Source organism: Lissotriton vulgaris, chromosome 11, assembly GCF_964263255.1.
Source record: "Lissotriton vulgaris chromosome 11, aLisVul1.2, whole genome shotgun sequence".
Classification (NCBI taxonomy): Eukaryota; Metazoa; Chordata; class Amphibia; order Caudata; family Salamandridae; genus Lissotriton; species Lissotriton vulgaris.
In genome coordinates this window covers 865000323-865026351 of record NC_141699.1, presented here as the reverse complement: position 1 = coordinate 865026351, position 26029 = coordinate 865000323, and the positions used below count along the sequence as shown (strand labels likewise).

At 46.4% G+C, this 26029-nt stretch overlaps 1 protein-coding gene and 1 pseudogene across 3 annotated transcripts in view; both read left to right on the top strand.

Moving 5' to 3' along the window:
* FARP2 (FERM, ARH/RhoGEF and pleckstrin domain protein 2) overlaps positions 1–26029 on the top strand; it is a 1631776-nt gene that overhangs the window by 534460 nt on the left and 1071287 nt on the right. For both annotated transcript variants that reach the window (XR_015300958.1, XM_086944011.1), the window contains exon 7: positions 6447–6561. Coding sequence is in view for 1 of the 2 variants with exons in the window: in XM_086944011.1 (XP_086800137.1) it covers positions 6447–6561 (115 nt within the window). In the remaining variant the exon portion in view is untranslated. The remainder of the gene's footprint in view (positions 1–6446; positions 6562–26029) is intronic.
* Positions 13966–15192, top strand: LOC147683614 (translation initiation factor eIF2B subunit beta pseudogene; annotated as a pseudogene). Its single transcript, XR_015301053.1, has one exon. The product of XR_015301053.1 is annotated as a translation initiation factor eIF2B subunit beta pseudogene (transcript).

Genomic DNA, 26029 nt, shown 5'->3' with positions numbered 1-26029 from the left:
CATTATTCTGGGCTGCCGCTAAACATTTCTCTTCTCAACATACTCGAGGGATTTGCTATTAAACTTCTCATGCTAATAAACCCGTTTTTTAAGCATTTAAATGTATGTTGTGTGTCGCACATCTACCCAGCCTTTAAACTTCATTAGTCTGCCTAGCTGCTGACAACTCCCTTATGGTCGCACGACCTCTATTATTCTACCAAACACACATATTTTTAACCGGCACTTATTTAAAAAGCATGTGGTGCGAGTTATTTATCGTGCATTGGCAAACCACTAAGCTGAATTAATCAGCCCAAATCCTAAAATCATTACGTTCTGTTTCACGTACATGCACTGAACTTGTACAAAGAACCTCCCGTATCTTTGACGGCTAAAACTCTTGACGATCACTCTCCCTGGATCCTCCCGCCTTAAAACTTTCCTAGTTAGCCCGCCCACTCAGTTTAAAAAACGCGCTCTTTCTGGGTTGCAGTTACTGGCTACCTGTTCCATTGTGCTCAAAACGACATATCCCACAATCCCACACGAAGCATATACTGCCAATCTGCAGACTGTATGGCCGTCAGGGGCCTACTACCATGTGGCGCGGACTTGAGTTGCACGGGGTTAGTGCCATCCTAAGCTGATGTGGCCATCAGGTGCCTACCACCATGTGGCGCAGACTTGAGATGCAGAGGGTTAGTGCCACCTGAAGCTCATGTGGCCGTCAGGGGCTTACCACCACGTGGCGCGCACTTAAGTTGCACAGGGTTAGTGCCACCCAAAGCTGATGTGCCCGTCAGGGGCCTACCACCTCGTGGCACAGACTCCTGCCTAACGTGAATTGCTACCCCATCCGGACTGTGGGTTTGTATCTATGCGTTCTCATGTGCCTCTTTCGTACTGACGCTTTTGGACGCTTATCCGCCATAGGCGAGTGCATTTGTGTCCTGTGTTCGATTGCGAATGTTTGTGTTTGGACAACATTGTGTTGCATGTTGGTGTACTCTGCTTCCTATGTGTGTGAGATGTCACTTCATGTGAGCTTTTCTTCACCCTTCTCCCTTTCAGGCAGTGTGGTTTTCACTTCTATGCTCGTTCAGTGGTGTGATGTTGGCGGATTGTGTGACTTGTGCTCCTTGTTGGTGTGTTTCATTTTGACCATGGTTTGTCTATAGTTTTGCTGGAGAAGTGTGGCTCACTGGTTAGAGGAGGCAGACCTGGAAGCAGAGGTCAGCCCGGAACCAGGGTTCAATTCCCGGCTCGGCGGGGTCTTGAGTCCTAATATGTCAATGGACTCGACAATTCTCGCACCTGTGCTTACTCGATTAATGGGTTCACACTCTGCGACTCTGGGCAATAGCTTGCTTAATCTCCACAACGGCCCCTCGTGGCGGGATGCCTGGCTTTCACCTTGCGGATACCCTGCCGGGGTTATCTCACAGGGGAATACCAGGACGGGTTCCCTAAGCAAGCGCTTAGAAACCAGTGGTGATTTGCGCTATATAAGTTCATGTACATTTACATTTACATTTACTTAATTGTGCATGTGTGCCATTGTGCCCATCTCCCTCCGTCCCCCCACTCCCTGCTTCTTCCTCTTCCTGGTGCTGTTGTGTCTATAATTTTGCTGCTCCACACATAAATACATGTAATGAACAAATTAAGAGTTCCTTGATTCTTTTAGGTTTCAAAACTGCTCTATTTTTTTTTAATTTTCCATATAAACACTTTTTTTTAATATTCAAGGACATATAGAAGTCAGAAGTGCAACACACTTTCTACAACACGTGCAGGTTAAAAGTTCAGATTTTTTTTAAAAATAACAATTTTTTTTTTGCAACATTTTCTCGAACATTTAACGGCACGCGCAGATTAAAAGTTCACGATTGTTTTAAGTACGAACAGTTCTTCCAAATGCAAGTAGCAGGTGTGGTTGAGTTGAGCAAATTTTATCCTATGATATCTACTTCATGTTTAAACTGCTTTTTCTTAACCAACCACAAAGATGCTTTTCCACAAAACAAATGTGCACCCTACTTTTAAAAAATAATGCTTTTCATCTCCCAATCAGGTATCGTTTTGTATGGCAAAAGAAAAAGTAGTTCCCATCTTTAAACATATCTCTTATTCTACAAACGGACTGCATGAGCTACAGACATCTATCAAATCCTCCCAGCCATACCTTCAAAATGCTAGTGTGGATCGCAGGACATAGCTATGTTTTCTGGTGCAAGAGGTATGCAGAACAGAGACGTATTGACTTAGACCTAGGTTTACAAAATGTGGACATTAAATGGTTTGGACAAAGAGGATTAAAGTGGCACCAATTGTTGTCTTTGGTTAAAACCTTTTTGCATCTCCAACACCATGACCACATGATTGTGCACTGTGGTGGTAACGACCTAGGCACATTGACTGGGGTAGGTTTGCAAATGCTAATGAAGGACACTTTTCGACAATTGATGTTGCTCTTGCCTCAAGCTGTCTTTGTATATTCCAATATATGCCAAAGACAGAAGTAGAAATGGTCAAACCAATTTTGTCCTCAGATTGAAAAATCTAGGAAGAATGTCAACAAAGCTGTGTCTGCATACCTCAGAGACCATAGAATGGGGTCGATCTGCAACAACAACATACGTTTTGATATGGCTGATAGCTACAGAAGTGAGGGAGTACACTTCACTGATCAGGGAAATCACATTTTTCTAAAGAACTTGAAGCTGTTCATCCGCACTTATATGTAGCTTCAGCCAATAAACACAAGGGCTCTTTTTAGAGCAGCCTTATATTCCCACCAAAGGTTCGCAGAGTGACAACTGCGATCCGGCTAGCACAGGGAGACCTGCAGGCAGTTGAGCAGCCGTGCAGAGGGACACATGCGACCTGTGGGCTCAGCTCGCACAGGGAGAGCTACGGGCCGTTGGCTCGACTCGCACAGTGTGAGCTACGGACCATTGGCTTGCAAACGCACACCAGCGTGCTGGCTCGCAGAGGGAGAGCTCAGCTCTAAGTCGCAAAGGGACAGCCCCTCCTTCACCATTCAACCCCAAACTTTCAATATAGGAGCTAATCAAAAAAAGAGAAACTTTTTGGATAATTTCATAAAGATTCGTCAAACGACGCCAAAGTTACAAGCACATAGAAGACTTCACAAGAGGGGGCCACGCAACCCCCCCTCCCAAGATAAGTGAAGCCCCAGGGCTGCGTGGATCCCCGCAACCCATGCAAGCCTCTGCTATTATTTGTTAAGAAATACCCCCCGAACCTAGCCCACCCAAGGGCCTCATTAAAATGAAACGCGAGAACCCGCGACCCCAGCGCACATTTTTGCTGATGATTTATTTATTTTTAATGATTTTTTTGGGCCCCGGGGGTCCTTCTGGGTCCCCCTGAGCAGACCTAGGGGGTCAGGGTTTTTTTACCCTCCCCCCTTCTCTTGTTTTATACCTTTGTTTCTCCGTTTACGGGTGACTCGCTTCTACCGAGCCACAAGATGGCTGCCACCACTTCCTGGTTTGGAGTGCTAGCAGCCAATCACAGTGAAGCTCCCGCACTCGACAGGCTCCACCCAGATATCGAAACTTTTACTTTTCTAATTTCTCAGCAACTACTGAACGGATAAACACCATTTTTAAAAAGGTCGCTTTCTGACCCAGGCACTACCGTTCTGCCAAATTTGGAGTAATTCCGTTCAGTAGTTTCGGCTGTAGCCTTGCACAAAGTTTCCTATGGGAAAACTATTTTTTTCACGCTTATTTTTTGAATTTCTCAAAAATTGCTGAACTGATTTACACCATTTATAAAAAAGGTCGCTTTCTGAACCCAGCTTTACCTTTCTGCCAAATTTGGGGTAATTCCGTTCAGCAGTTAAAGCTGTAGCTTGTCTCAAAATTTCCTATAGAAATTAACATGGAAAAAACAACTTTTGGGACCCCCCTTTTTTCTCAGCCCCCGCTTGACGAATCACCCCCAAACTTTCAGGATAGGAGCTGACCTGGATAGACTTTTTTTTGGAGAATTTCAGGAAGATTCGTCAAACGACGCCAAAGTTATTAGCAAATCAAAAAAATGCTTTTCCTATGGAAACTAGGTTCTAACTATAGCTACCTACTGGCGACCGCCAGTAGGATATATATATATATATATATATATATATATATATATATATATATATAACACCGTCAATCCTGTGCTCTGCTAGTCGTCCACAGCTCAAAAGGTACGGACACTGACCAAAGTTTCCAAATGCAGTTATTTTATTTGTGCACTTCCAATTCGTCTCGCCATAACGTTTCGGCTCCAAGGAGCCTTGTTTACATGTCACAGTGTGAGTATAAACAACCCATATTTAAAGTGCCCATGCATACACATTCTTAGGTCACATGGCATAAACACTGAAGGCAGAGTAAAAGTTGAGCAGCAAATGGGTACAATATATAGTTTCTAATATAAAACATATATATAAATATAGATATAAAAATAAATGTAAATATCCATATAAATACAAGTCAGGGAAAAGGCTAAAACATCATAATCAGCACACTAAAATCAGCATTTACAGATTAATAAAGTGCAGAATTAGTCAAAGAGAAAAATCAATATAATAATCTCATGTGCAAAATAGCATATATTTACATCCTGACCTTCCTGGGTTAGATTTCGGGTTAAATTCCGTAAGAATATGCTCTTTACTTCCACAGTTGCAATGCATCATGTCAAAACTAAAAAGTGCAACTGAAACCTATACAGTGCAATAATAAAGTGCTAAAGTGCATACTAATAGAAACACATAATACAATCAAGGCAATCGGTAGACTGAGCCCAGTCATACCTGACCCAACTCATGAAAATCAATAACTTGAACAGTGACTCTGAGCAGCTTCAACAAGAAAGATGGGGATCCAGTAATACAATGAGAATAATAATCCAATCAAACCAGAAACACTTCATAGATGCATAATGCATAGGACCAGAAACAATAGTCTTCGTAGAGTTCAATCATGGTCCATCATATCGATATAGTTCTTCGCATATTCAAAATTCCCATGTAGCTACAAGGGTATGCCCGCAATGAGCCAGGTGGCTGAAAACAGTAGGGGAGATAAGTATTAGAACACATTTATCAATAAAACAATAAATATTATCAAATGGTTAAAATAACTATATATGACAATACCTAATGTATAAAAACACATGGATAAAAAGTCGCCAATAATTTCTAACCTAATACAAACTAGTATGTTAGTCCTCTGTAATGTTTTGCCCACCTTGCTGCTTAGTGTCGAGTTTGAGTATATATTAAGTTTCCAACTTGCGGAGTTTTGACTCCCTGTTGCCTCCCCGTCTGCTGGCACTTACTGCATCAATTACATAAAGTTTAAGGCCTTTGTTATTACTTTGGTGGTGTTCTCTGAAATGCCTCGCCACACGATATGTATTATCTTGGTTAGTAATAGCCCTAAGGTGTTGAAGGATTCACTTATGTACAGCAAATTTGGTACTACCTACATATTTAAGTGAACATGGACACTCCAAGATATAGACGGCATACACCGTTTTACACGTGAGTACTTTGTCAATCTGATGTTCCTTGGGGCTAAAACCATCAGTATACGATTTCTTGTTGATCCCGTGGGTACAAGATTTGCAGGTCTTACATTTAAAGAACCCACTGTTGGTTTGCAGCCAAGTGGTCTTTTCAATAACCTCAGGGTTAGTGTTAACCAGCTTGTCCCTCATAGAAGGAGCCCTGCTAAATGTGATTGATGGTTTTGTGGGGAGAGTTGTTCCAATGACAGGGTCATTGAGAATGATCGGCCAATTACTGTTAATGATCCTCCGTAGTTCACTGTGTTGTTTATTAAAACCTACAATGACTCTGAGCGGAGTGACCTGATTCATGATTTGGGTCTGCGTAACAGGCTGTTCAGGGATGGTGGTTGTAGTAGATACTGTACACATCATATTGCTTAAGTAGGGCTTCACGGCTGACTAGCTCAGACCAAGACTTGATGTGGGCTTTACAAATCCGGCACAAAGAGGGAATTCAGGGCTTTGAGTTCCAACCACACCTTCCTTCACAGCTTCCAGCATACCACCCTCATCCCCATTTTTAAGAAGTGTAACACACGTATAAGTTGATAGAAGGGTTTATTAAGATTACAGGAACAACCCCCGAAGACTCCTCCCCTGGCAGCACCGACCCAGTCCTGTGGGCAAACTTCTAGAACACTAGAAGACTAAGACCATCACTAGGTTACACAATACATGTTTCCAGGATAAAACACTTTGAGCACTTGGTGGCTCTATAGTTTCACCCCCCCCCCCCCCCCCAAAAAAAAGTACCATATAAATATAGTATTGTTCAGTTCTACAACGTGCAAGTTTTAAAAGCTACTTCTGGTTGCTCATTTCACAATTGTTCTGTAAGTAATTAACTTCCTTTATCTTCTTTGTCATAGCCGAGATTGGTGATTATGACGAGCTGGGAGACCGAGAACACCTTAGAAAAAACCACTACCTGCCTCACCAGGAGACTGTGCAAGGGAAAATCATGGAGTTTCACCAAAAAAATATGTGAGTTTTAAGAGAGCTGCGTGTGTGCGGCATGCAACCTAAAACATTTACAATAATGTAGGGACTATGAAGGGAGCTATAGATGACTTGGAAAAAGTTGCTTTAGCATAAATTCCGATATGTTATGCCATGTTGTTTGGTATTTGTATAGCATGCACCTGCCAGTGATGTCGCATTTTAGCCGTTTATATCAGTTGTTTCAAGCTGGTGCCTGCATTTGTGGTTAGAAAGGTGTGTCGGTGAAGGGTGACCTGTGTCGAGAGGTCACCTTCTGGGGGTGGTTTTGAGGACCTCGGATGTGTTCTACCTAAGTTAGACCTGCACGTGTCGGTGTTTTATTTTATGTTGCTATAATCTGCTTGGATATCCTACCAACCCTGGCGGAAGACTCATGCGGAAGACTCATGCATTCTTCCTTGCAGTGTCGATGAGTGGGTGGACTCAATGAATGTTTCCTTTACGAGTTCAGTACTAAGATACTTCGGCCATGTCTTTCCAGGTGGAAGATTCTGAGGCAGCGGAGAAGCATGTAAGCCTCCTTTCCCCAACAGGTCCACTAGGATCTGGGTTTTATTGGCATCTGAGTTTAATCTGGCATCTGATACTTCTGTTAAATCCATTCGGATGTGAGGTGCCAAGGTGCTCAAAAATGACTCGATCTTCGTATAATGGTATCTGGTCAACTTTCTTGTAAGATGTCACGGATACTTTGATAACTGCTCAACCCTTAACTACATATGACTGAGGAGTAAAATACCCCCAAACTGGCCACCCCGATGTGGCAATTCCAATGTGATGAGAATTTTCGAGTTATTCTCGATTACTCCCATCTGCCTTTATACGGGGATATAACATTCCCCAGCTATGTCAGCTGAGATTGTTGGTGTTAAGACTGCTGAGAGCGATGCCTGCATCAGATGTTGCTGCTGGGTTAATGTGTGATTAGGATACTCCCACCGGGGCCCCCAAAATAACTAGAACCTGAAATGCAACATCCTGGTCCACCCAATCAGATTTATTCTCAGAGTCCTGTTATCTCAACAAGTGGAAGTACCCTGCGTGATACAGCAGCCTCACAGTAGTAATGCAGGCACAAAAAGCTGGTGTGTTTTTTTTCAAGGTCAATGATACAATGGAAAACGTGCAAATAACCCGGGAATGCAAATAATACATACACATAAACTTACAGGAGATGTGTAATGATGTGGTTAGCATTGTAAAGCACTGTGGGTGGTACAGTGTTGTGTGGTGTAGTATAAGGGGTGGAGTTGTCAGATTGTGTGGGATATGGTTTGGTGATGGATGGTGCATAGAGCTTTGGTCGGGTGCTTATCGTGTGACTGTTTGTATTAAGGACCGAATGGTATAGTCTGTTGGGGGTTGTGCTCTATTTTGGAGAGTGAAATGTATTTTGGCCACTTGGAAATCTTCCTGCTGTGGGTCTAAAGTGTTTGGTTTTGAATGAAGATGGGATTGTTGATTAGACGAGGTTAGGAGGGGAATGTAGTCATAGCATGTGGTTTGGGCATATGTTGTGTTGTTGGGTATGGCAAAGGTTGTATTTTATTTGTGAGGTACTCTTGTCTAGCAGTCTGATGAGCATGAGATGTGATGAGGGCAAAGTTACCAAAAAGGCGTGTTTGTATTAGTGAGCCTGGTGGCTGGTGGTCCCCAAGTGGAAAATCGAAATGTATGCTGTGATGTTATCATATATTGTCAGCATGTGGATGGGCTTTGGTACTGCCTCTTGTGATGTATGGACTAATGTCTTGGTACTCTACAATATGTTAGAGTGCGTTGTGAAGTGTTGTGAGGGAGGGGACATGAAGTACTAGGAGGAAGATTACTCTGAACCTAGTCGGTGTAAGTGTCATATTTACTGTGTCAGTTGTGTTCCTCTAGTGTGTGGATGTTTTGGTTTGTGAAAGTTGGCCTTGCGCAGAAAGGACAAGGAAAAAGGCATAGGTCATTAAGAGCAGAGAGAAGGAACAATTGAAGGGAGGAAAACAGGGGAAGATAAGGAAACAGAGGAGTGGGTTGAACTAAAAAAAAGGGAGAAATGGAACGTCAGCAAGAGTCTTTAACTCTTTCAAGTAGAAGAGGTGTTGCCTTTATGGTGGTGCTAGAAGCTACGCCATAACCACATCACATCAAAGAAGTAGTGATCCTTCCTTATTTGCTGAACCTAGCTCATCTTACACTAAAATTCTTTTTACTTAAGGTCCATTTAGCAGCAATACCAGCATACAGAAAGGGACCTCTGTAAGATACCAGTCATTAAACATTTTCTAGAAGGTTTTAGTATTTTTTCTTCTTGTAAGAACACATTCTCCTTGAGAAGTATACATGGTTCTCTCTAAATTAACAGGATACCGGCTATTTATACCCATTCACAAGGCTTCGTTTCAGCATCTGTCATGGTTATTATTCCTGGTGATCACAAAACTCGCCAAACTTCCCAGCAACAAAGGAGCAAGCCGTAGTCCACTTTTTTGCGACTCGCTTACCCACTATTTTTGTGTCAAGGTCGACGAAATTCATCTGAAATTTGCCACCAGTACAAATCTAGCCTTCAAGGAGGATACCTACAAACATCCTGCCACTGATGACAAAATAAATACTCCGGATGACCTTGAACAAACAACTCTTCTTGAATTCTACCCTGTCACACCTGACTAAGTGACCACACTTATTTACTCTACCAAATCAGGGTCTCCATCAGACCCATGTCCACCTTCGGTGATAAAACTGATTCTAGGGCTTATAGCTCCTAACTTAACCTTCATCTTTAACTCTATTTTTGTGGCTGGATATTTCTCATCACTTTGCAAAAAGGCCTCAATTCTCCCTCTCAAAAAAAAACCCAAGCCTTAACCCTGAAAATCCTACTAACTGTCGTCCTATTTCCTGCCTACCACTTCCAGCAAAAATTACAGAGAAAGTGATGAATCAACAATTGGTGCAATTCATCCAGGATAACCATCTTCTGGACCCAGACACAGCACAGAGACTGCTCTGATCAAGGCTACAGAATAAATAAGGGCGGAACTGGATAAGAACCCTTATTCTCCTCGACCTGTCGGCAGCCTTTGATACGGTCGAGCATGCTGTTTTGACTGACCGTCTTGAGGCGTTAGGAATTAAAAAGAAGACATTTGCCCTTCTGAGCTTGTCCTTGGAAGGAATAGAGTACACTGTTGCCCTGGACTCCTACACCTCTAAACCTTTTTCTCTTCCATACGGGGTCCCGCAAGCTTCCTCGCTTAGCCCTTTATTGTTTAACCTTTATGTAACAAAGCTGGGATCGCTGATTCAAACATTTGTATTCTCCCTTACCTCCTATGCTGACGACTCTCACTGAAATTGTGTTGTCAGCATTCAATGATGTAAACATCATCGGTGGTAAGTTGCATGATTGCATATGTGCAATCAGTGTCTGGATGAGCAATCATTGCCTCAAGCTAAGCCCAGGCAAAGACTAGGATGGTTATTTTTGGGAATAATCCCAAGTTGTGGCACCATCCTAGCCACTGGAGATGGGACCACTCCCAATTTGTGATAAAGTGCCATCTTTCTTTTATTGGTATGCCCCTACTTTTTTCTGAACTGCTGATGTGCTTTGACTGAGTGTGCCCAGGGTTCCTGCCAACCAGGTACCCAGGGCCTGTGTTCCTTCCCTAAAACTGTGTTGAAACTAAAAACCCAATTGGCATCTCCGGCCACCTGTCAACCCCTAGTAAATGGTACCCTAGGTACTAAGGGCATGGTGACCAGAGAAGACCCCTGAGGGCTGCAGCACTTATTGTGCCACCCTCAGGGGCCCTGTGCCCGGGCACCGAAACACTGCCTTTGCAGGCTGATTGCCTAAGTACATAACTAAACAAAGAGTCGACATGACACACATCCCTGTGTGCCATGCCCACAGAACCCAATACCCTGGCATACTTCAGTCACTCCTCTAGCCCTCCAGAGGTGTGGGCACAGGTGCATGAGCCCTGTGCCCCTACAGTACCCAGGGCCATTCCTGGGCACTGTAAGTGCAGTGATGCCATTAAGAGTTTATGGTGCTGGGAGGTTGTCATTACGAACTCCACAGCACCATAATGGCTACACTGAAGTCTGACAAGTTTGGTACCAAACTTCTCAGCACATTAAACCCGCACTGATGCCAGTGTGAGATTTAATGTAAAATGCACCAGAGGGCATCTTAGAGATGCCCCCTGAAACCCTAACCTACAATCCACGTCTGGGCTGAGTGACTGAAGAGGCTGCCACACAGCAGACATGTTGCTGGACCCCTGGATGGAGAGCCCCCCGCTCTCCTGGGCCTGCAACAATGCACATCCTGGGCGAGGTGCTAGGTCTCCTCCCCCAGAATGGGCAGGGGGAAGCTTCAAAGGCATGCCGCCTCTGTGAGCTTCTCCAGACCATTTGCTGTACCCAGCAACTGGCCCCCACCAGTTCTAATCCCCACTCTGGCGGGAAGACTGGCTGGAAAAACTACGTCAGGGAGGGGGGTGTGCCAGCCTGTGGCAACCCCACCCCTCAGGTGGGGGAGACGAGGTGAAGGACTACCCTGGGCTCTGGCCATCTTGTAGATGGGGAGCCCTGCCCAATCACAGCTAGGCTCCTGCCCCCCTCCCACAGGAGAGGAGTAGGCTAGGGGGTGTACTCACCCCAGGACAGGGACCTATCCTTGCCCTACCTGTAACACCCCTAAATTCAGTATTTAGGGGCTCCCTGAACCTTCCTTCCTCAGCTCCCGAAAGAAAAAAGAAGAAAGAAGATCAAGAGGAAGAAGACCCGCCGTGCAGCTGCTAACAACAGGACGACGACAACTGACTTTTCCCCCAGCCCTACCGGCCTGTCGATCCTGGAACCTGCTCCTACCTAATTCCCGGCGACTCCTGCGGACAGCAACCTTGGGACACCCAGAGGACCTGCCTGCCTTGACCCTCCTAAAGACTGGGACTCCCATTAGCAGAGGCTCTGCTGCAACAACCCCCCTGGAGCCAGCCAGGAAGCTAAGGACCAGCCCACTCTGCACCTGCCGAGCCCGGGCCGTGCCCAACCGGACCAAGACTACGAGGACGTCCCCCCAGTGACTGGGACCCGAAGTCCAGTGCCCAAAGACCCTCCTCGACGAACCAGACAACGCTTGCAGACTCGGAACCAGGGGCCACCCCAACCGCGACCAGCTGAGGGTAAGCTTTTCCGACACCCAAAGACACCCCTGCACCCGGCACCCTACAGCCCCCTGTGCCTCCCTTTGGGGTACCTACCTGTGCTCAAAGATCCCAACTTACCTCTCGAAGTGCTGGTCGCCCCTGGAGAGTATCCGTCCCCGAGCATGCAGCCTTTGTTCCTTTTTTACCTTTTCCATTGGATAACATTGAGCGCCCGACGGCTCAAAAGCACCCTGCACCCAGCCGCCCGAGTGCTGCTAGCTCTGCCACCGTTGTCCTAACCTACTTCCCCCTTTACCCTGAGCAAGTGACCAGGAGCCCAGCTCCCACAGCCGCATGGCCTGCTAGCCAGCAGCCACAACCTTTATCCCTCATTGCATATCAATGGGCCTAACTACCTCTGCACCCAGGTGCCCTTGTGCAGCTGAGGGTGAACTAACTGTACTTACCTGACCCTGGGGGACCCCTGAGTCTATGCCCAGAACCTTAAATTCACCAGCCAAGTACTCACCTGGAAACCGGTAACTCACTTACCTGCCATTGGATAACATTGGCTGGTTTTGACTCGAAAATTTTGTAAGTGTGAAGTTTTGCTAACTGAAAATATTCATATAAAATCAGCCGAATTCCGAAGTACTCACCTGTGATCAGGGGAGAAGCCAGTACTGTACCTTGTAGCCCAGTTCTGAACCGCAAACGTAATCCTTACCGGGTTTACTAGTAATCTGTATTTTCTCCATAGGAATCCATTGTCTGCTTATCTATGAAATTTCTTCTAAGTGCCTACTTTGAAAACGTGAAATATTCTTTAAAAATCATACGAAATACTGAAACTCAATTACCTATCTGTTTTAAATTAAGACCTAAGTGCTGACCCTAGGAGCCCAGTACTGGATTACAAAAGTAACGCAATTGTACTTTATCTGCAACCTGAATTTTCTCCCATTGGATAACATTGCCAGATTTTCATTGAAAAATTTCTAAGTGTGAACTTTTAAAAAAGCTTTATATTCATGAAAAATCACTACAGTTACTAAAACGTTTTTGCTAATCTGGTTCTGCGTAGACCCCAGGACTGAATCTAGGATCTAGTCCTGGAATTACTAAAGTAATCAGTATTGTAATCAACTGTACTTATATGATGACAAACCATTGAGCTCAATGCTAAAGTGTGTTTAGAATTGTGTTGCCTATTGCAACCCCTGTATCTATTGTGTTCACAAACTTCATTGCTTCTTTGCAAAGTAATTACATGAGAGTACTCATATTGAGCAAAGTATATTTTGATACCTGTTGCTTCTAAAAATAAAACAACTATATCTCTGGATATAAAAACAATTGGCCTGGAATTCAGTCCTTGAGTGTGTGAAACCTTTTGCTGACTAAGTGAGTGCAACGAATGCTTTACACTGTCCTCTGGTACTGCCTTACTGCTCGACCAAGCTACCACTTTTGAGAGTAATGTCAATCCTGACTTTAACCTCTGTTATACCTCTGGGGTTTGTGGACTCTATACACACTGCACCTCATTCTCGTCCAGTATATATAGAGCCACTTTCTCACACAATTCCAGTAAAAAAGGGAAAGAACTTTGGAGTCATGATTGATGACAGGCTGCATTTTGGTAATCAAATCAATTTGTGGGTCTAATCACTATTTAATACCTTGGGGATGCTTAAGAATGTTCTCCCATTCATCCTCTCAGATGCTAAGAAACCGTAATTACAACCGTAGTTTTGTCACAAATTGACTATTGCAATGATTTGCACCTAAGGTTTCAAGAACGACATCTGAATAAATTGCAAACCCTGCATAATGCGTCAGCCAGGTTGCTCTTGGGTATTCCTAGGCTGTCCGGAATTCGGTTTAAACCAAGTCTGCTCGAGAAAACACTACCGGTGTGAAAATCAGCTGACCTGGTTTAAACCGAGTGTCACAGATTTTTTACATATTTGTTACAGCATATTTGTTACACCGCTTGGCCATTTGAGGGAGCCAAAGGAGTACAAAAAAGAACTATACTGGCACTTGCAATGCAGAAGCTAACACCGGGAAACAATGAGTCACCCCCCATTAAATCTGCGAGGGAGCTGTTTTACAGGCAAGGTAGCGGGCCTCGTTCAGTGGTGCATTAATTGACTAGCCTTTGCGGTCCAATCACTATGGAAACAAATTAGCGTGATTGGCCGATAAGAAATCTGGTTAAGATACTAAGTTCTAGTTTGCCAATATGCCGCCTACAGGGGAACGGGGTCCGGAGCTGTCTGAACGAATTGATGCCTTCGTGGAGCGGATGAAGTGTGAGGGCTGCCGGCCGAGCTCGGAGGAGGCCGCACGGGAAACGGGGGCTCTTCTAAGGAGAATCATTGCCCAAGAGCGATGGGGGAGTGCAGGTGAGCTAATCGACATAATCCACAGAGAAGGCTGGAGGATGACGGCAGCACAACCATCTAAGACCACAGTGGGCAACATGGTGCGCAGGGTGTTGAAAATCATCCGTGAAGAATATGGCAGACTCCGTGGTCACAGTGAGGAGACGGATCAGCAGGAGTCACTTCATAAACTATTGACAGCTGATGGGCCTAGTGAGGATTTTAACACCCCATACCCCCTGTTGAAGGCGGATGTAATTGAGGCAGTCAATGAGCTGCTAATAGAACTTGAGGGTACAATAGATAACATCGCAATGCAGGCTCTGGAACACATCCACTCCAACAAAGTGATAATGACCATTGGCCGATCTCGTACTGTAGAGGCCTTCCTGTTGGAGGCCGCACGAAAGCGTAAATTCCATGTCATTGTAGCCGAATGTGCACCATTTTGTCAGGGTCATGAAATGGCTGTGCGGTTGTCCGAAGCAGACATCGAAACCACAGTCATAACAGATGCGGCTATCTTTGCTGTTATGTCGAGGGTGAATAAGGTTATCATTGGGACTAAAACAATTCTGGCCAATGGAGCTCTGAGAGCTGTGGCGGGGACCCACACAATGGCGTTGGCAGCGAAGCACCACTCCACCCCCCTAATTGTCTGTGCTCCCATGTTTAAACTCTCGCCACAGTTTCCTAATGAAGAGGATTCCTTCCACAAGTTTGTGTCCCCACAGGAGGTGCTCCCCTTCTCTGGACGCACTGTAAATTATGGACAGAAGTGTCTATTTATTTTTCTTGTATGTAGCGCAGATTACATGAAGTGCATTTCTAAAGATGAGAACAAATCCACAAACCAAATCACGAAATAAGTTTAAAAAAAGGCACTTCCAGGCAGAGCGTTTCAACAAGAGAAGGGGGGGGGGCTATTTTGGATTGAGTCGTTCCGCAGCATCAAGTGTGCTACCAGCAGTACATATACAGAATTGCACCCTGGAGTGGCTCTCTGGCAGTATACACAAACAGGTAACCATTTCAAGATGTTATCCAGAAAAATAAAGAGAAGTTCATGTCAAGATTTTGTCTGAGTCATATTCATTGAGTTAACACACAAAATAATACTAGAACAGATTTACATTTTTACAAAATACATAATGCATTAATAAATAATGGTGTTGAGACTGTAGAATAATCACTATATACATTTCATTAGAGACACTGTCCTTGCAGGATTAAGCTCATGTGAGGCAATTTCAACATAGGTCTTGACTTGGGGCAGGGCTAATAACATGTACCAATTCAGGATTTTTTCTCTCAAGGGTACGTTGCAGGTCACTATGGGTGGTATACTGTGGCAACCAGGTGGCCTGCATGTGGTGCACAAGGATTGAGGTACATGAAGAGCCACTGGGAACGTAGCCAGGGATACTTCAAAAGAATACTAAAAAAGCACTCTTTGTTAGTTCCATTAAATTGGGGGGGGGGGGGGGGGGAGTACTGCAGTTTCATTTAAGTAGACCTCTTCAGAATTTTTGCTGTTTAAAATATGACCGTGCTGATGTGCCCCTGTTAAAAATATTCTCCTTTGCTGCAAGCCTTTCATGTTCAATGGTCCAGTTTTGTGCATGCCTCAGATGAGAATTGTGGCTCTGTGGCTTTTTGCGACTGCGTGTAGGTCTCTCTTGCAGCTCCTTCCAGGGGAGTGGGCTGGGTGGACTTTTCCTGCATGCCGAACATCTGCCAGGCTCTAAACTTTTTCCGCAGGTTACTTAGGTTTGGTTTTGGAAGTTCCTATAGGACAAATAAAGGGTGTAAAAACGTTAAAAAAAAAAAAGAAAGCTGGTTGAGTGGATGAGCCTCCTGCATAGGTCTTGGTGATTACACAGCAAATTTAAAAGCAGAGGAGGACTGGCCAATAGAAATCTTGGGTTGTTGAGGCAAGTCACTGCCTCAAAAAGCATAACAGAATTGGGGCCAAGTCAGTAACATCAGTTACTGCCTGACAAATCATGCCGCTTTTCTAGCACAGGTGCATGAAAAATTCCTAGCAATTAGGCTAAAAATGTAACACATTTTCCATCGTGACGGAAAGAGTCTACTCTGCCTCTCATCATTCTGTGGTCGATATAATTTGTATTTTTTAGGTGAGCTTCCTTTAAGTACGACTAGCATTATTTACAAGTAAGGAGGTTGGGGGCTGCAATTTTTATCAATAATAAAATTAACATAATTAATCAATGAGATTTACCCACCTGATGGGATGGCGCAGTAAGGAGGCAGTGTTGCCAGGCAGACGCGCAACGCCCAGGGAGCTCAAAGGACTGTAGTGTAAACCCCCCTCCCCCATCCACCCTCTCCCATCTTCTGTCGTGTGTGTCATCCCGGGCTAGACAGCTTCTCGGGCACACACAGCCGCACCCGATCATTTCTTTAAAAAGACCATTTACGTATTAAGGAGGCTTTGCTGTGTTTTCACCCCCTCATCGCCTATTGCTGGAAGAATTAAGGATTTCCCCACCCAGAATTTGGCTCTCGTTGTGCCTCTGCTGCCAGGTGGGAATGGTGCAGGGCTAAGTGGAGTGTGCAGGACGCTGGAGGCCTGGAGACTTGTGAACAGATTGAAATTGGAAACCTGGCTTCCACGCACCCCCACAGTCTGACAGCAGGATAGCAGGATTTATGGAATACATATGTATTCAATGAGAGTCACTGAGGGCACCCGAGGGATGGGACTACTACAATCACACTGATAAAGAAATGTTCGCCAAGTCCAGGGGCAGAGTTGGACTTCTAGCCCTTCCCCCACTAACCTGACTTACAGGCGAGTCTGCTAAAAAATGATTGAGGAGGGAAGAACGTTAAAAGTTAGACCAGGTCTTCATGCCACAAATTCATGATGAAAGGCGGCAATTTATTTCCTATGCTCTGTTCTTTTTTTATGCACGAACACTCATTGATGCAGCATTCATTTTGCCACAGAAGTTAGCTGCAACTCAACTCTAACTTGATCTGTGTTACCCCTGAGCCGGCCCTTACAGGTCTCGTTTCATTAGGGTGCACATATGTTGACGTTAAGGCTAGCACCTGGAAGCTTTGAGATCTGACCAACCAGGCCCCCTGCCTGCCTGGCTTTTGTGGTCTGCTGTGTGTCTTTCTGCGGGCGCACCCGAGTATTTCACAGGTCTTTAAAAAGACCATTTACTTAACGAGGCTTTGTTGTTCTTCGCCTCTTCTTAGAGCTCCTGCAGCTACACTCTTATATGGAAAACAGCTAGAGCTCGAGTACTTCAGAGCTCATAACTGAGCAGGCAAAGTTATCTTAACCTGTAGAGACACCTACTTCAGTTGAGGTAATTGTGGGCCTAGGCTGAGAGCCACCACAGCAACTAGGGCCTTTTCTGTGGCTCCTGCTGAGTGGGCAATTTGAGAGTGTTTCCTACCTCTGCCTCTGCAGACTTTGGTTCTTGCTCCTCCTTTAGAATAGAAATGTCCCTTCACCAACCATGGCTTTTGAAGTCAATGAAGCCTCATTGTGATACTCTGCACAAGCGTTAGATCCCTACCGTAAAGGGGAATTTTCGCCAGAGTTTGCAAAGTACAGCTTCATTATTGACTGCTTTAATACCTCTGAGGGCCTATGCACCCAGTTCAACGCATATTTTGCAGAACATGTTCCAGAGAATGTCAACCTTTAGTTGCACCAGTATTGGCATGGGAAGCTACGTCAGTGGCCAGAGTTGGCAAATTGTGTACTGACTGTTTTGGCGTTGCCAGTCTCAAGTGCCATTGAAGAGAGAGCACGAATTACCAAAGACTCAATGAAGAAATACTGTGTGGTGTACTACAATAAGATTGCATTTGGACCTCATATACACTCTAAGTACACTTTCTATATATCATGCATCAATGAAGCAAGCAAGCAATAATAAAAGCAAAGTGTTCCATAAACACCGGTAAAACACTGTGTCAGTTGTTTTTTATGGCGCGAAAATGAGTAACCACTGAAAAGCACAGTTTTTTTCAGGTATTGAAATCACTGGAAAACACTGACAAAACACCACCAGAATTGACCAAAAATAGAAACTGAAAACAGGAAAGCCTAGGTATTCCCAAATTTCAATCAGTCGCTCAGGGTATTAGAAGGCTTCGCTGGCTGACAGACAGGAAGCGCATGAAATGCAAGGTGCTTTGCATAGCTTACAAGGCTTTTTTTTATTTTTATTAACACCTTAGCAGCTATGGAAAGTCCAGCTCCAGTGCTGAACGTTCCATTGCGCAGGTGCAGTTGGAACGTCCAACGGCCGACGGCAGCACTCCGGAGGTAGTGGTGCCGTTGGAATAGGCGCAGCACTTAAGGTGTTAAGCATTTTATAGATGCAATGTTACAATGGCACATAACATATACAGCAACTGCCAGTACAGTATCATGTTATGGTGCCAAGCACCAGGAAACGAAAAAAAACAACAGTAAATAAACATCTGAGCCGAGTCCCGCAATAGGATTACATCAAAAGAAGAAGTAAAAAGTACAATCAGGTTACTTTCATAGGTACAATATCTCACATTTGTGTCTACATGTTAGCTCTGCCCCACCGTTCACTTCATGTGACCAAGACCAGAAAAAACCCTGGAACCACTCACTCCACAGTAATTAGTCATCACTCATCACAACCAGATACTCCCTCAATGGGGCCCAAATGTCTTTAGGCCTAGAGGACACCAGGAGCTCCTCAGCGTATAGGTCTAGTTGCTCCCGACAGTACACCATGTCCTTCAGCTACTCGTCCACCTTCGTCCGTTCCACGTGAACAGCACCCGCCTCTTGGCCAGCACCAGTTCCACCTTTACAAACTTGCCCACTGCTGCCCTCAATTCAGGCACATAGCTCAATAGCCACTCTAATGGTGTGCAATTTATCACCTGACCAGTCATGGTGTGTAGCAGAGTGACAACCCCCTCCCAATAGTGATACACAGGTCCGCACAAAAAAGCGAGATGGAAGAGGTCAGCCCCACCCCGACCACACCTCCTGCAACATTCATAATCTCTAAGACCAAGCTTACATAACTTATAAGGAGTATGGTATACCTGGTGAAGGAACTTCAAATGTATAATTCGCAGGTTGGTATTAGACATAAACCTCCCTGTGAACATACAGATCTGTTCCCATACTTCGGCCGAGATCGGGGGATCAAGCACTTCATTCCAGCGTCCCATGCTGTTATCCACCCTCCGAACCGTCTCATCCTGCACCGCCCTATACAATCTGGTAAGCAGCTTCTTTCTAGAAGGGGCAACTATTAGCAGCTGCAGCACCTATAACTCCTCCTGCTCATCAGGGAAACATGTGTAATGGTCCCTCATCGCCTGTCGGAGTCTGTAGCAGGTGTAGCAAAAGAATGGAGTGGGATTTTGTATGTAGCTCAGATCGTCCCCTGAGATATATTTCCCTTCCACGTACAAATCGCTCAGCAGAGTGATCCCAGCCTCTCTATGTTCTGTGACAGGGCCCTTCTCACCCGCCACCAACAGCGCAGAGTGTCCCTCTATAGGCAGCGCAGGCGCGTATAAAGGAAGGTATTGAGCCCGTCTCCCAATCTCCTGCAGCGGAAATGGTGGTGTCTATCATGTTTATCTCCCCTTTGGGCGTGTGCCTGCAGGTATGCGTAACAATGCCTTTCAAGGGTACAGGGTGTACGTCGCCTTCCTCCACTGCTACATGTGGGATGAAGTCATGCGCCTGGAACTAGAAGTATATATGTTGGGCGTACCCACACAGATAGTACGCATAAAGGTCTGAGCATTGAATCCCTCTTTCTCAAATGTCAGCGTCAACTTATGCCACCCAATCCTCGGCTGTTTGTTCCCCCATACTAGTCTCAGCAGTTGGGTATGGATTGTGCTAAAAAAGTACTTGGCAGTTTGATCGGTATATAACTGAACAGGTATAAAAATTTGGAAAGTATAATAATTTTTATCACCGGTATACGGTCCGCCAAGGAGAGAGGCAGGCGGCACCAGCGATCAATCTGTTGCGAACAGGAACTGGGAAAGAGTAAAACCCTGCCGAGTGCCACGTTCTATGCTGAAAGTCTTAGATGTTAGCCCACCCACCCTATCCCTCGCAGAGACATCCGTGTATAAGACCTGTATCCAGCGGATAAAGACAAGGCCATCCTATGAAGAATATACACCATATATTTCCACTCTATTGTATCAAATGCTTTGCAGCATCTAACAGCACAGCCACAGCCTGCAGATCAGGATTGAGCACGTGGAACATGGTGAATATCGTACGTAGATTAAAAGAGGTGGACCGCTCCGGAATGAACCCGGATTTATCCAGTAACACTGGCAGTGGCATCAGGGGCTGTAATTTAGTGGCTAAAATCTGCGCTAGTATCTTTGCATCCAAATTTATCAAAGATAACGGGCGATAGGAGTCGCACCGCTCCGGAGGCTTCTCTTTTTTCAATAAGGTAATGATTAAGCCCTGTCGTAGGGATGGGGGAGATAACCCGTGTCATGGGCCTCCGCATACATTTCCAACATATGTGGCACCAGGAGATCCGAGTATGCCTTATAAAACTCCGACGTCAGGCCATCTGGCCCCGGAGCCTTATGGTTCGGTAGAGCAAGAATGGCCTCTTAAACATCCTCTTCCTCAATGGGCAAACTCATGTAATTTCTGTGCACATCAGATAATCACACACATGCCGTATCCTCGAGGTACTCATTCATAGCCGAGTCTGGCATGCCTCATCGGACGTATATATGTCTGTATAGAACGCACGGTATTGCTCTACTATACTGTCATGTGAATAATGGGCTTCTCCATTTGCATCCACTATATGGTCGATTGGGGGGTGGTAAGCCCTGTCGTGCAGCCTATTAGCTAATACCTTGCCCAGTCTGCCGCCTGCCCCATAGGCTCTGGCCACATACCGTTTGGATAGATATTTCACCTCTGTGGATGTGAGCGTATTGTATTCCTCAACATGTTCATGGATATGAGCCAATTTCTCAGCAGATGGTGCAGTGTTATACTGGGCCTCTATGTCTCGCAGCCGCTCTTCCCCCCAACAAAGTTGTTCTCTGAGGTCTCTGAGTATTCCTGCAAAAGTGCTTATGCACACCCTCCGTATCGTTGCCTTAAAGGCTTCCCACAGGGTCGCCTGGCTCTCTATTCTGATCCCTTATTTAACTCAAAATACTGTACGATAGAGTTCCTGATGGTTTCAGCATAGACCGGGTCCAGCAAAGCATCAGCGCGAAAACGCCAAGTGAAGGGCCTCCGCAGGTTGGCAGGGACAGACCCCTTAATAACAACAGGATTGTGATCGGACAGGGTTCTCGGAAGTGTATAGATCTTCCCCACCCACCTATTCACCTCTCCGTTAAGCAGCCAATAGTCCAGTCTGGACCAACTATTGAAGGCAGGAGTGATATGAGTGCCCTCAAGAATGCCCACGTTGCGCAGCCGCCAGGAATCCACCAGGCCCATCTCTGCCATAGCGTCCCTGATGCATTGCGCAACTTTGATCATGCGCCCCCCCCCAGCTGGATTAGATTTATCATCCTGCGGATTGAGATGTGTATTGAGATCACCCCCACACAGGCTCGCCACTTCTGGCCAGGTGCGCAAGACCTTAAACAGCTGTAAAAAGGACGCCGGCTCATCCACCACAGGGCCATATATGCAGATTATAGTCACCAGCGTCATCCCCAGTTTGCCGTGCACCATCGGCCAACGACCCTAATCATCCACACGTTTGTATTGGCTTAAACGGAACACCCCTCTTGATAAGGATAAGGACGCCCACGCATATGATGAATAAGAAGAGGCCAGGCGGTAAGCCGCCCACCTGCGCGCTACCGCACCCTCTGTGGAGGCACACAAATGGGTCTCCTGCCACAGCGCGATCTGCACATTATGTCTGTCCAACTGCGCCAGCACCTGTCTTGTCTTTTTAGGTGAGTTCAACCCCCTGACGTTCCAAGTTACACACTTACGGAGCTCGCCTGTCGTCGTGATAGTAATCAATATCCCAGAGGGAGTGGAGCTCGCCAAAGCACGTAGACACAAATATAAACCACAGTAAAGTAGCAGTATCTCTCCTTTTACAGTACCTCAGGCTCAACAACAATAAACATTCCCCACCACCCCCCACCCACTTCAGCATCCCCAAATTGCTAAAGACATGCCCCATTTGGAGCCGCGTTGAGGGGAAGAGGGCACATCGCATCCTGCAATAATCATCGCTGAACGTAGCATGAGAAAAAACCCCAACAACACGCATAAGGCTCATGAGGCATTTTGATCAAAATCATGAAGTCTATAATACACGCCAATTGGGCGAATAAGACTACATTACTGATCTACTAACTAGGTACATAACACCTATAGTTCACCCCCCTTTTATTAGAATACACTTTACCATTTACATTCATGTGAGTAAGGTGTGGAACTTTGTGCAATTCCCGTCCTGAAGAAGGAGTTTTTGACTCTGAAACATGTCCATGTAGACGCACTAACGAGGTTGATGTACATAATTATACGCTAGCAACCTCCCACTGCACCCCCTTTTAATGATACCAGCCGGGGGCTTAATAAAAGTCTATTTTTCACCCCACAAGCCAGGTATTTTTTAACTCTCACCACTCCACCACTCACATGTATTACCCCACACGCATCCACACATAGTTCACAGATAGTGCTCCCACGTAGTCGTCGGTAGTAGCACGCCGCATCCCGTAGAGGGGTGCAAAGACCCCGATGATGAAGCATGACACCAAGGGGCCTGTTGGTGTGTGAGGGGTATTTAAACAACACTGTGTGCTCCCCACCATAGTAGGGACCACAAACCCTTCTGTCTTAGTGGATTCCAATTTGTTTATAAAATATACCCGGGGAGACTGAATCCACTTTTTCTCTCCCTCCCTCCTTTGTTATTTACATGCCCCATTTGTAACATCCCACCCAGCAAACACACTAATAACCATCTGAAGAAAAGGGGAATACCCATCGGGGGCGCAGCGGCACAGTCCACTCCCAGATCTAATAGGGAGGTGGCCGCCGAAGTAGCAATCGCAAATTCCACTGTGTCCAACCAACGTCTTGCAGATCAAGAAAGATAGTGGGAACTAATGCATAGGCCAATAATCAGAAAGGACACATTCACCCCAGCACTACGCCTGAACATTGCACATTCATCAAAGTCACCGACCCACCAGCTATGCAGGACCCCATATCCAGTAGCGGGAACCCCTACCCCTGCGTACCCAACCCGTGGTCATAACAAAGACATGAATTGTGGCTCATAGGTACATGTCTGAACCCCCAGGCAGAAACGTCCTGCGGGCCCTAGGGTCCGAGCACACCGCACTGAAACCTCATACTGTTCCGTCATCAATGTCCGACGTGCAGTCAGGTGACTTCCGTCGTCTTCGCAAGGATTTGGCGTGATCCATCGCAAGCTTGGGATTTGTGAAGATTTTGCCCTAGTCGGCGTCCCCAATACACAGATTTGCCGGGTAGAGCATAGCGTAAGGAATCTGTTCTTTAAGCAAGACCTTCTTGACGCCCTGAAATTCCTTCGGGCCGCCTGTAAGGTAGCATTAAAATCTAGATAGAAAGATAACACATTGTTCTGATATGTTATTGAGCCTTTTTGTCGGGTCACACGGAGAACAGTTTCCCGGTCCCTGAAGTTGAGCAGCCGAGCGATAATAGACCTCGGAGCGGCTCCTGGGGGCCGGTGGGCCGCCAGCGAGCGATGGACCTTTTCCACAGCGAACAGGGGCGATAGTTCATCATCTCCACAGATTTCACGGAGCATAGTCTCCAAGTAGTCTTCCAGACGCCCCACGTTCATAGATTCTGGCAGGCCTAGGACGCGAATGTTGTTGTGCCTGGACCTCGCTTCAATGTCCTCGTTTTTTGCTTGGATAACCGCTAGGAGCTTCGTGATATCCGACGTCTTCGCAGCCACTTTTTGAAGGCCATCCTCCGCATCCGAAATACGCTGCTCAGCATCCCCAATTTGCGCAGCCTGCTTGTCTAGTTTTGTGGAGAACTGGTCCATTTGTCCGTTTAGGGCTTCAATTTTCCCGTCGATGGCCTGGAGACTGGCCTGGATCGCAGCCGGTGACTTCTCCAGTGCAGTAGGCCCCTGCGATGTCGCATCCAGCTCCGAGTCCGAGGCAGTGTTTTGTGAGGGCTTACCACCCTTGCGCAGTTCAAATGTTAGGCGCGGCTGATTCTTTTCAGGATTGCCTTTGTCGCACTACTCCACGGCTCAATGATGTGCCGCCTGCCACAAGAAGGTGCACTGCTAGTGGAACTGCCCAAGACACAGGATGGATGTTGCGTGATCAGCTGCACCTCACTTAGAACACTAACAGCACTATGCCCAACATACCTCTAGAGCACAGTGTAATCAGCAGCCCTAACAGTCGGCCATCCAGGCCCAGCTTTACAGCACAACACAGCAGCTCTTCTATCCCGCCAAGGCTCAATACCCCACCACTCCTTCAGCCAAATGGTCAGCAGGGTGTAGACGATCATTCAGGCTAAGGCCACGCTGAGTCTTTTGTAGAGGAAGGCAAGAGTCTTTTGCAGAAGAACACCCCACGAAGAAAAAAATCAAGTGACGGCAGGTTATAGGGCCCCTTCTCAAGGCCACGCAGCACACGTGGTCGCAGCAGCCAGTTCACCTGTAATGGCGGCACAGCCCAGCACTCCGCGCCAACTCTCCTGGGAATGCGCACCTGCCACGATGCGGGAAAAGCAGTGCCGTAAGTCGATCTCTCGCCAGGTAAGTAGCGGGTGTTGACAGCAGCTGGGGGAGAAGAGTCGCAGTCCAGCAGAGCGCCCCAGGCTGAATTTTATTGAGGGATTACGTTGCGGCCGTGCGGCCCACTCCTGGCCTGCACCGCAAGGTGGCGCCGGGTGCTCGCGTAGCTCCAGCCGCCCGCTCAGCACACACCAGTCCCACTCACCTGTCGAGGGCGGCGAATCAGCCCCACTGTGCCTCAATACCAGTCCCGAGGTGCCGATGTTCGCCCGGCGACACCCACTACTTTCCGGTCCGCTCTGGGCGCCGTATCGACGTAGATGCGGGCAGCAGTGAGATGCCTGGGTCCAGCGCTTCCCCGTCACTCCGCCATCTTGTCGCTAGGGCCCGCACCAGCTCCTCGTCGGCGATCTCACCTCAGCGCACCCACGGCGACGCAAAGCTTAGCCAGCTAGCGGTCAGCCAGCAACAAGCAACAAGAATCCACCATTAGTAAGAGCGGATGGCACAGGGAAGACAGGATAGATGCAGGATTATTCTTGGCGGCCGGCAGAGCAACACTACTGTGTGGCCATCTTGCCGAGCATCAGGCCACGCCCCCAGCTTACAAGGCTTTGCATGATAGGTTTGAACCCAGCACAAATTTATGATCAGTGGGGCAAAGAAAGCAGTGCCCTTTTTTTATGCCCCCCCCCACATACTGTATGCTCCAATGCTGATGGTTATGACTCTGAAAGTGCACTGGAATCTGCTTCTCAGGCTCCAGTTTCAGTGCTCTCTCCCTAAAACTAGTATGTGTAATTTGGCATCCCCAATTGACAAGGACTTTATCCCCTTATAAGTCCCTAGCATATTGAGGAAATAGAAATTTTTAGGTAGTCAATGTGTCCCCCACTCGCACCCCATCCATGCACACGTGCCCCATGTATGTCATGTAATTCCTTTTCCGTGCCTGCCAGGAAGACGCATATGCATTTGCGTCCAACGTTAACATGTCAGTTACTCAGTCCCCCCCGAACACTAAGGCCCTTGATTGAGGCTCCGAGTCTCTTCTGTCTCTGAAAGCTGCAGTTTAGGTATGCATCCCTGACCTCTACCTTACATCCTGCCCAGACGA